Below are 14,287 nucleotides of genomic sequence, written 5' to 3'. Positions count from 1 at the left end.
TTGGTTCTCGGAGGGATAACTGATGCAAAAATTGTAACTGTGCAAAAACGCATAAACAGTCGAACGTTTTGTTTTGCTGTGAAATATACACAAATCGCTCTCTGCATTTGCACGTACCCTTTGGCCTTAAGAACGCGAAAGCACTGGCAGAAGTGAAGGGAGAAAAAGAGACAGCAGGAGAAAAAGAAAAGGGAAAAAACATGAAGATTGCAAATCGATTGTGTTTAGACCGCTATTACAAACGGATTCCATTACCAAGAGGAAATGGATATATTGATTTGGGCCAATGCTCTCTTCTTTATGTTTTTTCATTTTCAAAATAATGAGTGACTTTTTGGGTTTGAGGAGCTCCTTTCGTGCCCCGAGGAGAGCGTTGACTGAGCACCATCCATAGCCTTCCTCGCAAACAAAAACAACAGTTTCCCTCTGAGCTAATGCAAGTCGTATATCAGTGCCACGCAGTGTCACTACCAAAGACTCCCAAACCGACAAGACGGCATGAGGTTGATTGTTATCGCGATGGAACTCTTACCTTAAATGGTGTTTCTATAATTGCTATCCTGGAATAAACTACCGAGACACAATATACCAATATGAGTATGTCTGTTTATGTCCGTAAGATAAAAACTACTTGTACTGAAAAACTTGTCATTCCGCAATATATACAACTCACAGCTGCACAGTACAATAAGTCGGAATAGAGGTTGATATGACTCCGGTGGTATCCCCTTATTCTTCAGTCACTGCATCCACCCCCCTTCCCCAAGACACACTCGCACATACATTTAAGTAATGCAGTTTATAAAGAGAACAACTGCTTTGTGTGTGTGTTGTGGGCATGCAAATGTCTTGGTTAGAGTGTTCACGAGTGCGAGTTTGCATAGTCGGTGACTCTTTGTAGAGGCTATATTTTTTACACCAGTAGGTGGCGACAATTTACGAACCGACATCATGGAGAATGGCTCTTTTTTTTACTAAAATTCAGCAAAATTTCTATCAGCAATGTCAGGCTAAGTAAACGAGTTAACATTTTGAGCTACAGTTTCTGCTTTTTGTCAGTTACAATTTCCAAATGAAAACACCTGCATACGCTGAATACATGCGATGCTTACTGTTTAGTGCATCTGAGCAAAGCAGTGGTGCTTTATAACTGAATGAATCAGTTTAATGAATGATTCAATGTCCGAATGAACATCAGCCATTTGAACGAATCGTTAGAATGAATGACTCAATGACTCATTATGACTTGCTGCCACCTACTGGAAATTTTAGTTTCATATTTAAAGTGTTTCTCTTTATTTATTTATTTGTCCACTCCAGGACAAACCAATCCATCACAGCATAAAAATACCCTGGTAATATTTTATACGATGATAATAATAATATTAATAATAATAATAATAATAATAATAATAATAATAATAATAATAATAATAATAATATTTTATATTTTATAACTTTTTTTTGTTGGTTTTAACTGGCAATAACTTATTGTTTACTGTTGGCAATATTACAAAATCATGCTTGCCTTTTTGTTCTACAGAAATTATTCAGAAACAACCTACGCTGCCCTTGCTAGCTCTTTAACATGCTGTTTTTGATTTAACAGGATTAAGTAGATCAGATCACCCAATCAGAACAACATGTTTACATCTATCCAATTTGCTTCTGTATATTTTTAGCTTAAAATGACACTTTGGTCCGTTATGTACAGATTTTTCAGTTCTGCCTAAATTAAAATTTGCTGCATCCTGCTTGTTACCGCACTCCAAATTAATTTAAAATTTAGGAACTGAACCGGAAACTTAAACGATCAAAACAGCGTGAACGAAAATACATGTGGAATTAGATTAGGCTTTAGGTTTGAATTATTAGACATGTGCATGGTGCAGATGTAACGGAATGTCAATATCGCATTTACCTTTACCTGTGTGGTCTTTAGGTATTATCTGCTCATCTGCCATTCGGACGTCTTCAGACACAGGTAGATGGGAACACCTTGGAAACGAACTTCGTCCATCCAACCTAACTTCCTTCCTGCGTGCACTTTGGGGGGAACTACTTTGGTCAATCAAGCCCTGGGCTGTTCGTGCTTCTATCTTTGGGGTCGTTTCAGCCAAGACTTTTGGATGTTTTTTTTTAGCTGGTTTTTGTGCCCTCTGTGGTTTGCTACCGCGCGATTGGATGTTTGGTTTTCCTTTTAAGAGAGTTGCTTTATAGGAGCCACTTTTACAGATGGCTGCTTGCTGTGGTGGCCTGTCCACCCGCGGTGAAGCAGGAGGTGGAAGTGGAGGAAAGTCTTTGTCTGAGGGCCCCTCAGGGATGTCTGCTTTCCGTGTGGCCTGTTTAGGTAGAATTTCTTCAAGAAACTCCTCGGTTTTATTTCCGTCAGCCTGCTCCTGGCTTATGATCTCCATGGTCTTGTCAGGTTCATGACCATGTCTGCATCTATCATCAGGCAAACATGGGCACGTGGCATCAACATGCCCCTGCAGAAGAGTCTGGGTCATGTTATGCTGAGTCATTAACATGACCTTGTCTAACTTTTGATGACCCATGCTCCTGAAAGGGAAGCAGCGTGCATTATTTCAAACCGCAAGTGCATTTTGAATGCAAGTTATACTGTTGGGAAAATATTCACAGGCCAAAATAGATACCGGCGGAGACGGATGAATTGAAAGCACAAAAAAGTACCGAATAGTTTTATGTAAAAAGGTAAACAAGCCCTCTATTAACCAAACATGAACTTTCAGAGAATTTTCTTTGCATGTTACTGCTGTAAATGGGGCATATTTTGTCTCCAAGTATGAATATTTCATGATTTTCTTATTTCTACCGTGCAATGGGGTTCAAACGAACACCAGAAGGAGATCTTCCCAATGCTACGTGGTCTACCTAAAATAGACGGGGTAGGTGTTTCCATGGACCACCGGGGACAGATGGCAGAGCTATTAGCATGGGCTGTCATGGCCAGATTTTGCATACGGTAATTCACACAATAGAGAAGCAGTCTCCGACAATCTTCAGTGGTAAAACTTTGCCCATCTTCAGTTCAACTTAAGAACGTCTTAAAGGGCATTCACAAAGACGACGATGCTTTATAAATGTACAATCTATTCGGCTTTAAATTTGATTGTATTATCGTATTATTCGTATTTTTATCATATCATTCATATGAAAATGTTCTCATAACAGTTATTTCCGTAAATGTCAATACACTTTGTGCCGCAAGATATTATACGCACACTGTATACTCTAGCGTTAAAAACGCTTCTTGCGCAGAGCTGACATATTTTAGAGAAGTTTTAATGCTGCATTTGATGCTTACACTGAATTTTGTCGTAACTTACTGACTGGATAGACTGCCGTAATGTCCTCTGCGGCTCCGGATAGCGCCGTCTTCCGCAAACAAATGCGCATTTTCTGGTAAATGCGGCCAAACGCCCTCGCTGGCCAGAACAGAGCGCTTCAGCACTCTCCCGCAGGCTCTGTCCAGGCTGTCCTCTGGTGTGCAGGGATGAATCCACACTGACCTGGGAAACGGTCCTAACGCGTTCCAGAAACGATGAGGTTTTATTCTAGAGGTCTCCTCACACGGTCTCGCAGACATTTTACATTCATCTCCAGACAGGGAGATTTTCGAGTTTCACTTATCGTGATTTTTATCGTTTGTGGCTTGCGTCGGTCTTTTTTTGTTTTGTTTTGGGAATGTTTAGACTGAGTATCGTATTGAATTTCGAATATAAACAAAAACAATTGACGCATATCATTTACGTCACCTGAATGAGCGCAAGAGTCTTCGTAGGAAGAAACAAAAAGTTACTTGAAAGTAAACGCTGACTGAAATATAGCCTGATTTAAAACCTAATTTCCTATTTTTACTTCAGATCAATAATAATAAATTTTGTGTGTGTGTGTGTGTGTGTGTGTGTGTGTGTGTGTATATATATATATATATATATATATATATATATATATATATATATATATATATATATATATATATATATATATATATATATATATATATATATATGTATATATATATGTATATATATATATATATATATATATATATATATATATATATATATATATGTATATGTATATATATATGTATATATATATATATATGTATATGTGTGTGTGTGTGTGTGTGTGTGTGTGTGTATGTATATACACCATATATGTATATGTGTAGCATGTATTAAGCTATAACTAAAGAACACGCTACAAAATTAAATTTTTGAAGCCTCAGATTAAAGTAAAAAATATAAAAGAATAAACTGTCTTTCATTGCGTATTTTTTTATTTTTATAGATCTGTTTATTTTATTACATTATGCATTTAAGCAAAATAAAATGAATATCAAATTAAATATAGGCTATAGTATTATTCTTCATGGACACAATCATAGACTTAATCATAGACTTAGACATAGAGTGTTTATGTTGTTGGCACACCTTTGGAAAGGTGAGAGAGCGAGCGAGCGAGAGAGAGAGAGAGAGAGAGAGAGAGAGAGAGAGAGAGAGAGAGAGAGAGAGAGAGAGAGAGAGAGAGAGAGAGAGAGAGATGCTGTGAGCTCGTTCTGCAGTCGCGCTCTTCATTTCATTTGCTTAAGTCTTGAAACGGTGAGCCCAGAGGTGGAAATCCCTTAACGATTATTTTCACGCCTGGAAATGATTTAGACAGTGATGAAGGCTGTAAACTTCCACGAGTGGGCGGCGACAGCGAGTGTATCCTAGCGCTCCTTTTACCAGTGACTCATTGGGAGAAAGGCAGAAACGTGGATTTTCAGCATTGTATTAATTGGAAAATTAACTTAAAGAGCGCGCGTGGGGGCGCGTGCGGGCGTATGCCGCATCATCCGTTTGAATCGCTTTCCAGACTTTATCCGTCGTTCTCGTGAGCTTGAAGACGCCAGATACAGTTGACACTATCGGCTCTTCGGGTTTTGGGAAGAGAACGCGTCTAGAATTCGCTCACCCCGCGGCTCGCTTGAGATGGTTCAGTCCAGCTGCGAGGGTCCAGTCTCCATGCACTGGGATTTTTCTCAGCGCCGACACCAAGTGAATCTTCCTTTTAAAACCATCTGATAACCGTGCCTGCCAAAAAAAAAAAGAGCCCACCATGAGCGCCTCTTTGAATCCTGACAGAACGGGACTTGTGAGGACAGAGTGCAGATGTACATATAACGGGACGAGGAAACTGGATGGTATAAGGATTTTTGCGCTAATGAAGGTGGGAGTACAGGCGCATCACTGGAGCGGGGTGCTGTTCTTCTATATGGGGCTGCTGGCTGCATCGGTTAAGGGTGAGTTTCCCGTTATGCTGCATGTGGTCCTGTTGCCGTGCGCGCAACCCTCTCGGAGGCTACGTATGCGACCCTTTTTACCCCTGACATGTGGATGGAGTGCTGCCATTGCCAATCCCGTGCCAACACTGTGGCATTTCACGTCGGGTCATGCGTTTCATTGATACGGATCTACCAGGCGTCAATGGATATGAGCAGGAGAGAAACATACCAGTCAATAACACGAAGAGGTTATGCATACAGTAGCCAAGCGCGTCCTTTTATTTGTGCGTGAATGCATTTCAATGTAAAACAGCCTCGTGTACTTTTCATAGTGCATTTTAGTGTTATTTCTTGCCAACCTTGGTCTGCCCCGTGTTGGCATGATATGCTTTTGAATAACACCTCAGAGCGAGATGTTGGGGTTTTGGAGGGTGCGCAGAGAAGTGGTACTTTAGTTTTAAGGCGGAATGGGTTAACGGACGAATATGTAGACGGATCGTTTCTGAAAATATATAAATGTGTGTGTGTGTGTGTGTGTGTGTGGCGCAAGATTTCGTGAGTGTGGGAGCCAAGAGTGAATGAGTGAGTTTGGGAGGAAGGGGGGCGTATGTGGAGGCTGGAGAGAGAGAGAGAGAGAGAGAGAGAGAGAGAGAGAGGGGTTTCATGCCAACAAAACAGGTCTTTGACTCTGCGCTATTTTCGACATTTATTTGACCATAATAGGATACGCTTCCTGCTCCTCTAACGCGTCCATTCCATCCAAGTCATTAGCCGTCTCAGGAATAATTTGCCCTTTTGTTGCGTTTCCTGAAATCGTGGCGTTCCCGACCAACTGTCCATCCGTCGTTTACCTTGAAGGGAAGTTGTAGTCAGAGCGTTGATTGGTTTAAAGTCTAAATTTAGCTAAAAACAAGTGTCACGGTATACACCGAAGGCGTTTAGTTTCGTGATTTATCGTTCTAACATCTCGTTTTCCCTTCCGCGTAAGCGAAAAATAACTCAGACGGCGCGTCTAGGTTATGCCAAATAATGTTATGCGTTATTTTTGGTCGAACTATCCCTTTAATTCAGAAGCGTATCGAACACTCTCGCGCTGCTGCGATTTAAGCCTCGTTTTCCTCAGAGTTGATGTTAGCTGCTAAGGACGTAGCGATAAAAGTGGCGAACGAATCCGCGAAGCCTCTAGACATTTTTATGCGTTTAACGGTGTCGAGCAAGTAATATGGAGAGCGGGGTGTCGTGCGTTTCGACCGAGTCCGGAGAGCGCTCGGGATGCCGTCGAGCAGTTTCCCGGTTTTTCCATTGAGCGGCACTAAAGCTTCAGAATAGCTGCGCTTACGCAGAGCCGGCAGTGGAGTCTCTCGTGCTTCATTAATAAACCGAGTATATCTTGGAAGCCTTTTAGAGTTTTCGTGTTAGCGCATAAGCTATGACTGGTGAAATAAAACGGGCCTTTTTCTAGCTGGAAGGAAATGCAAATTTAATGCCTCTTCAGCTAGCGGGGCATCGCTGAAATCATCGCGCGAGCTGCACGGTCACTGCATATTGACACGCTGCTGATTGAAAACGGGGCATGTGCGTTCAATCGCGTGAAATGTTCTTAATGTAAACCGTTTTAAACGGAAAACGTGCAATGCGAAGTCTTAAGGTCACCTTACGATATAGTCGGTAAAAAAAATAATGTTTATGTAAGAATATTCATGTCATTTTACTTTTAGAATAGAACATGTTTATATAGATGTATAATGCATTTAATATTTATGGTCTATAAAAACATAACATGAAAAAATGTAACAAGGCATTGCATACATAGTAAGATATTGTGAATCTGATGTTTTTTTGTGGTTAAAACAACAACAAAAAACTACTTGATTGCAATCATTATAATTTAGGCTTTATTTAAAGAAGTTAGTTAATTCTTATATTTGTTCTCATTTATAAATATAAATTTTTTTAGCTTTATTTTAATGCAGTTCAGTTAATGTTTGTGTTATTCAGGCTAAAGTTCTGACCGTCCCAGATGGCATTTATTTCTCTTTGTTTTCTTTCTTTTTTTTATACTCTTTGAAAAAAAAAAAAAAACAAACTTGAATTCAAATATGAATATATAAATAAATATAAAGCATCCCATTAATCTGTTTCTGTCGTATATTATGAAAAGTAATTTGAGTAATCATGTGCTCTTGCTCAGCTTCAGAAGTTGCTGCTCTGGAGACGTTTAAGTGCTCAAGATGAAACAATTTTTCATATTTCACCCAAATAATATCACTAACAACTCATTATCATGGATGTTTGGCTCAATCCTATTTTCCTCACCCTAAAATCTTTGATAGTCAATGACACTTGACTTCATAAAATGGTCAAAGTCACGAAACCAGTGCATCTCCATGACGCAACTTGGTGTAAGGCTTTACTGAACACAAGAATTTGTAAGCATGCAGAGAAATCTTTTCATCATGTCAGAGGGAGCTTGCCACATGTATTCAGTTTTGGCCAGTCCCTTTGCTTGTTTGAATGTACAAAATTTCATAACTTTAGATATTACGCTAGGGAGGACATTTCAAGCTCCCTTGTGCGCTCTTGTTTTGAAGCAGTCTTTTCCTCTTTTTTTTTTTTTTTTTTTTTTTCTCAAGCTAAGGTCCGGTGCTATGTAAGCACATTGCATTTGTCAGCCGAGCGGTAACAGGTGTTTAAAGGAGACTCGGAGCGATCGCTCGGAGCAGATTGTAAGTAGCAGAGTTCAGTGACACTTCAGGACCACGGACAGCTCCCCTCCAGCTCTGCTCATTGCGTCTCTTCCACTAGTTGCCTTTACAAACAACTCAAAATCTGTCTTGGCAAACTAAGGCCTTTTTAGACATATTTTTGTGCTGAGAGAACAAAGTAACGCTAAATGTTTGGTCTGAGCGTAGCCATCAGTCTCTGATTTGACTCTTAGAGTTGCAATCCTCAGCTGCATTCCAATTAGGACCACGGACAGCTCCCACAAGAGCATTTAGCAAGGCTCTGCAGCGCTGCGCAGCTAAAGCTGCATCTCTCAAAAGAGCACAGCACTTACACTCAAATGGCGTTATGCGTCATAGAAAACTCTTCACTAATTTTCTGTCACTTTCATACGTGCTAACCTTTTCTCACGTCATTGCTTATTCATCTCTTCCTTCCTCTCCGTTCTAGCGCACGCAATAACCTGTTCCAAGAAAATTAACACCTGCCAATCTGTTTGCTTAGACTTTAAAATAAAGACTGCTAAACAGGTCTGTTGTTTGCATGAGGATCCCTAAGGACTAAAAGGATGCCTTTGGCAAGGAGTGAGATGATTTGTTTACGCGGCTACCTGTACTTCAGTAGTACACTAAAAGTTTCCCTACTTTGGAATGCGCCGCGGTTAACTTCAGACGCTTATTTAGCACATTAAAAGAAGGGACTGAGATGAGTGTGTGATTTCATGGTAATTTACCGTCCCTTGTTTTGTCAGCTTCATAGCTTACCTTGTTCTGCAGAACACAAAAAAAAGTGTTTTGGTCAATACGCTTGAAGTCAATGGGGTGCAAAACAACAATGGAACTAAAAAACAAAAACATAAAGCTTTCTAGTTTCGAAAATCTGGAAATAGATTCGAACAAGTTTATAATGATATGAGGGTGAACATTTTTGGGCATGTTACCTTTTTAAATTAGAAGACAAGTCATTATTACACAGGATTCACTGGACATAAAGTTTTTGATTATAGCTTGGATGTAAGAAAATTGACAGCGCAGACAGTTCTGCACACAACACGGGCACTATGTAATGTAAAAAAGAAACGTGAAGCATGCAAGATATATGGAATGTGAAACCTTCTATATGTAAAACAGTGAAAATGGTTGACTTCATTTTCTTTTGTAGCTGTTTTGTTCATTTTCATTTCTCTTGTTTGAGTACAGTGATTGTGAAATGCCCACACATGCAGTTCAGATGCATTTACATAGATATAGAAATGCAAATATGACAATTATTATTGCTTAGGAGATTTTCAGCTTGGATCAGTGAAATGCATGTAGACTTCTGTCATGGTACACAGCTAAGACCCGAGTTAAAAGACAAACCAAGGCAAACGTGTACCTGACATTTCCTCTGAGACCTGAAACTGGCATCATGACTGACATCAAGTGAATTTTATATCTGAATGGTTTTAGTCTTCATTTATTATTATTATTATTATACTAATAGTATAGTATACTTTGAAGTGCATTGGGAGTGATTCAAGGTTAGAAGTGAGTATATTAAGACAAATGGGCCTATTATTGTAAAGTTTTGGTTGTATTTTCTCTGTGTCGGTGGCTTAAAGAGCACATAATGTACTGTACCAATCAAAAATTTGGGGTCAGTAAGATTTGCTTTTATTATTTTTGAAAAGAGGCAATAATGAAGACATAATAACATAAATAAAGCATCAATAACTGAAATAAATAAAACTATTTATAACATTGATAATGATAAAATGTATTTGGAGCAACAAATCATGACATTAGATTGATTTTTGTAGGATCATGTGAGACTGAAGGCTTTGCCATCAGAGGAATAAACTCAATTTTAAATGTAAAGATAGAAAAACCAGCCATTTTGAATTGCAATATTGTAAATTCACAATATGACTGTTTTTATTGTTTTTTTGATCAAATAATCAGATGCAGCCCTGGAGACATTTAAAAAAATGCACTTTGAATAGTATGTGAAAAATATAGTCCTATTGATTTAACAAGTAGTTTACTAATTAAGATTTCATACTTTCTGCCAAGATTTTCACAATGAATTCTCTTTGAAATGTTCCAGTTTTCCAAGACTAACAGTTCAGACCCAAAACTAGAAGTGACAGCAGAGCAGTATTCGCTTTTGCATTGAGTTAATATAAACGTTTGGGTCTTCCTGTCGTCCAGTGGCCGGTATCTTTTATAGATTGACAGTGGAGATTTCTTTTGCCCTGCTTCCTGTCACTTCCAGGTCCTCTTCAGAACTTTGATGTAGTGTTTTCTTATCTTTCATCTGCCGTGATTAGATTACACAGTTAATCCTTTTACGTGTCCTCCACCCGAAACTGCTCTGTTTCTCCTCTCAGCTCCCTCTCTTTCTCTCCATTACACCAGCGTTTATGCTTTTGTGCCCTTCCATCCTCTGTTCCTCTTTGGCACGATGCATCACAATCAAAGGACTGCAATTTGATTTTATTTGGCGGAGCTCCACAGAGGGGTGCCATTAGTCACCGCAGACTACCTCCAGTTTTTCTCTTCGTATAGAATTTAATATTCACCCTGTCTTTTAACACACGCAATCAAGTGGCGAGCTAAATGGATTGATGGCAAAAGATAAGGAGGGACACAGACAGATAAAGAGCGGGGGAATTAGCGCGGGACAGAAAACAAGAGGGAGGTATAGGCACGGGTGTTTAGAGACACACAGACCTGAGTGAGGCGGACAGCCGTCAGGTCGCAATGTGCCGGCTGCTGCAGCCTGTTATCCGCTCTAATCCGTGTCAGTGCGGCGTCGCTGTTACTGCAAACACACCTGTCAGCCGCCGCTTGTTCCACGTCTGGGAGGAAAACTCTGGGATAGGCTGGAATAGGAATTTGGGGCTTCCGGTGTATTATTATTATTATTAGCCAAATAAATGCCCCAAAAGTTTTGTTCATGCCAACAATTCGGTGTAACGGGTCAAAAAGGCTACAGCAAAAACACATTTCTTAGGGATGGTTGGAGATCAGTGGAGATCAGTGTGAACCAAAACTGCCTGGATGCAAATATTCTCCTTGTGTGTGCGCGGACGTTTTTAGTGACACATGAGGACACAAATTTGTATAATGACGTGGGTATGAATTAGTATTACAAGGAGAAGGTGACTTATGAGGACATCGCCCCATGTCCCCATTTTTCAAAAAGCTTATAAATCATACAGAGTGAGGGTTTTCTTTTTTTTTTGAGAAAGTGAAAATGCAGATAGTTTCCTGTAAGGGGTAAGGTTAGGGTTGGTGTATGGCTAAAGCACATACAGTTTGTACAGTGTAAAAAACATTTTGTGAATTATCCACAACAAGCGTGTGTGTGTGTGTGTGTGTGCGCCAGTATATATGGTTTATGAGGGGTCACTTCTTGTAACCTCATAAAACAGAAGGGATAAAAACGTGCAAAACAGTGTTTTAGGAAATTCAAAAATATATATTTTTTTCTGTAAGTTTTATGGGTGATGAACAGCCTGTACTGTATAAAAACCATTACACCTCTGGAGAGTCCCCATAAATCACAAATGCAAGTGTGTGTGTGTGTGTGTGTGTGCTCCAAAAATCAAGGAAGTCAAACATTTTAGGATCAAATTATGACAGAATCGTAATTTTTGGAAGGACTGTCCCTTTAAAAGGTATACATACCGAGTATACATTCAGGATGTGATGTCACGCTGTATTCACTCTGTTAAGCCAATTTAAGTTCAAGGGACAATTGGAAAAAATCATTAAACTATAAGCACAAGTCATTACCCTCTCCCATACGAGACAATCAATAGCATTCTGTAGATGTTCATTTTAATTCTCTAACACCTCAATTATTCTATTACTAAAACAGCATTGATCCAGTGGCACATGGATTGGTGAAAGAACCTGGATGTTAAGCAGCATCATGTTGTAGAGATGTACTGTAAGAAAGAACCAGACTGAACCGGTTCTGAATCGCTCTTTGTCCAATTTTCTATCCTAATATAGATAATACAACAATTATAGAAAGGTAAAAACCTTAAATTTACTGCACTTTAACCTCCGTCAATCCTGTTGTTATTGTTTTGGGCCCCCCTGGACCCGAACCATCTTAACCTTTCAGTCTTTTAATTACAGCCTTGAAGAGAAGAGGGCTGATTTATCAGAATGGCGATCAGTGAGGGGGCGACAGAGAGTTCTTCATTAAAAGTCTATCCTCTTTCTCACTCTTGTCTTAGCCGTTGGCATGGGGACACCTTCATACTGCCTCGGTACAATAAACAAACAGGGCCACATTCATTCCCTGTTCGACCCCTCATTCAGAGCCGCATAAAAGGAACTGTAGGTTTATTTAAAGAGAATCTAAACACGCTTGTTTGCAGACACAACTTCAATCACGGAGAAAAGCAATGCAATGCTTAGCTATGCAGTTTTAAGCGCTGAAAAAGAAACAGCATGAGTAATTCTGTAATTCCTCAATGGTTTGGCCTTCAGTCGTTGCCTGTGCTATAGAAGGAGGAGGCAGAGAGATTAACAGCACAAAACTAAGATGGCTGGAGCCGACCGAAGCCAGTTTCATTGAAGACCCATGTTAGATCTGAACACTGGGCCATTGTGGCTTCGTAATGGGGCTGAAAGTGCACTAAATTCTGCCTGAAATGCACTCCTTGTGTGTGCTCTCTGCTCAGTCAGGAACATCTCTTTGGAACGCTGAGCTACTGAGGCCACCCGGTCCATTTGAAAGCGTTCTTTGCTCATGGCAAAGAAACAAAACACTAACCTGTAATATTCATAATGTAATGAATATCTAAGTCACTTTAACATGCAGGTCGACATCATTTTCTGCTCCGGGCTGAATTAAAACATTCGCCTCATGCAAACACAACAGCATATCTTAGTAGACGCTGTAGATGCATATTTAATGGGAACCTAATACAGAGGTGTTTGAGCTGATGCTCATGATAATAAAAGTCTTTAATAGAAGAGACTACTTGCAATTAGGCACGCTTTTTTTGTTTTGTAAGTGCGATGAACTTTTCAACAGTCTTTTCACACTGTGTTTGAACCTAAATCTTCTTAAAGCAGCGTTCTGCGATTTGACTGTTTAAGTGCAGTTGTGGCGTAATGTCGATTAACATGTCGCCTTTTGTTTTGTTTCATTTAAAAAAGCCAACAATCAGGGTTGCACTGAGAATGCCTCAGTTGAAGTAAATGGAACCGATTTTTGGAGGATTTACAAGCAGAAATGCGAAGCTAAAAAAACCCAATGTTTTCGTCATTTTAACATGTGATTTTAAGTATTTTAATGTTCGCGGATTGGCACAGTTTGCTTCCATTGTAAGTATCTCAGTGCATCCCAGAAGCCAAAATTAATATTTGAAGAAAACATTATGCCACAAAACAAATGTTTTGATTGAGCTTAATTTACACTGCTTTCTGAATACCCTTTTAAACCTTGAGTCAAAGCCACGCGCATCACTGAACCCAATTAACCTCAAATTGCAGAGCCAACAACACGTCTACCAACAGACAGCCAATCATAAACGGCATCGGAGTTTACCTCATTAAATATTCATGAAACTTCCACACATTGTTTTGATGGCTAATGCATTTGATGTTACTCAAACAACAGAGCGCCTCACTTACAACTCCAAGGTCGTGGGTTGGATTCCTGCAAAATGCATGAACTGAGAAAACATGTCATGTGATGAAAGTTGCTTCTGTGGGTCAATTATAGGAAAACTTTTTTTCCAGATCAACAAGCGAGCCGCGTGCTTAACCTGCTTAAAACATTATAGAGACATCTGGAAGTGTCGTGCTTTCGATTTGTCTGTAGACCCAATGAAGACCTGCTAAAGTAAAGCTAATTTTCCCATCTTTCCGCAGCATTTGCCTTTCTATTAATGTTCTCTGCGATCGCATTGCACAGACATTAGCGTAATGCATGGTTTTGCCCAGGAAAGCTGAGGTTGCCGATTTCCATTGTAATGGCGGGCATTCTTCGGTTAATGCAGATATGATGGAGCCTGCAGCCGATGCTTTGACACATTAGAAGGCAGCTGGTTGTACACTGAGAGATTTGTGGAACTAAGAAGGTTGTTTTTCCTCTTGTGTTGGCATATTTGAAATCCCCATTCACATCTGCCTTGTTGGTATGGTGTAACTGAACTCGGGCCATAATGGCATTTTCCACTGGTCCTTGAAAAAAGGAAATATGATCGATTTGAAGTGCTTATGAAAACTGGTGAGTCAGACCCATTTGTCTCTTAGG

The 14,287-nt window shown here is 39.7% G+C and overlaps 2 protein-coding genes across 2 annotated transcripts in view; one reads left to right on the top strand and one right to left on the bottom strand.

Moving 5' to 3' along the window:
• Nucleotides 1-1,871: 1,871 nt before the first annotated feature.
• LOC122323863 lies at nucleotides 1,872-3,610 on the bottom strand. The gene is made up of 2 exons (XM_043217969.1): nucleotides 3,351-3,610; nucleotides 1,872-2,562 (listed from the first exon to the last, which is right to left on the bottom strand). Exons 1-2 carry the CDS (start codon nucleotides 3,608-3,610, stop codon nucleotides 1,872-1,874), a joined length of 951 nt encoding a protein of 316 aa, XP_043073904.1.
• Nucleotides 3,611-4,591: 981 nt separating this feature from the next.
• csmd2 (CUB and Sushi multiple domains 2) overlaps nucleotides 4,592-14,287 on the top strand; it is a 241,845-nt gene continuing 232,149 nt past the window's right edge. The window contains 1 exon segment of the mRNA XM_043218014.1: nucleotides 4,592-5,314. Coding sequence (XP_043073949.1) covers nucleotides 5,131-5,314 — 184 coding nt within the window. The 5' untranslated portion in view covers nucleotides 4,592-5,130.

Source organism: Puntigrus tetrazona, chromosome 19, assembly GCF_018831695.1.
Source record: "Puntigrus tetrazona isolate hp1 chromosome 19, ASM1883169v1, whole genome shotgun sequence".
NCBI classification, from domain to species: Eukaryota; Metazoa; Chordata; class Actinopteri; order Cypriniformes; family Cyprinidae; genus Puntigrus; species Puntigrus tetrazona.
Note: the sequence above shows the minus strand (reverse complement) of the source record. Positions and strands in the feature narration are given on the sequence as shown.

Excerpts from the sequence above, each read along its gene's own strand:
- LOC122323863 (XM_043217969.1), bottom strand. The coding sequence starts at position 3,610 with ATGTCTGCGAGACCGTGTGAGGAGACCTCTAGAATAAAACCTCATCGT. Across the intron at positions 2,563-3,350 it reads TACGGCAGTCTATCCAGTCA|GAGCATGGGTCATCAAAAGT; the intron begins GTAAGTTACGAC and ends CTTCCCTTTCAG.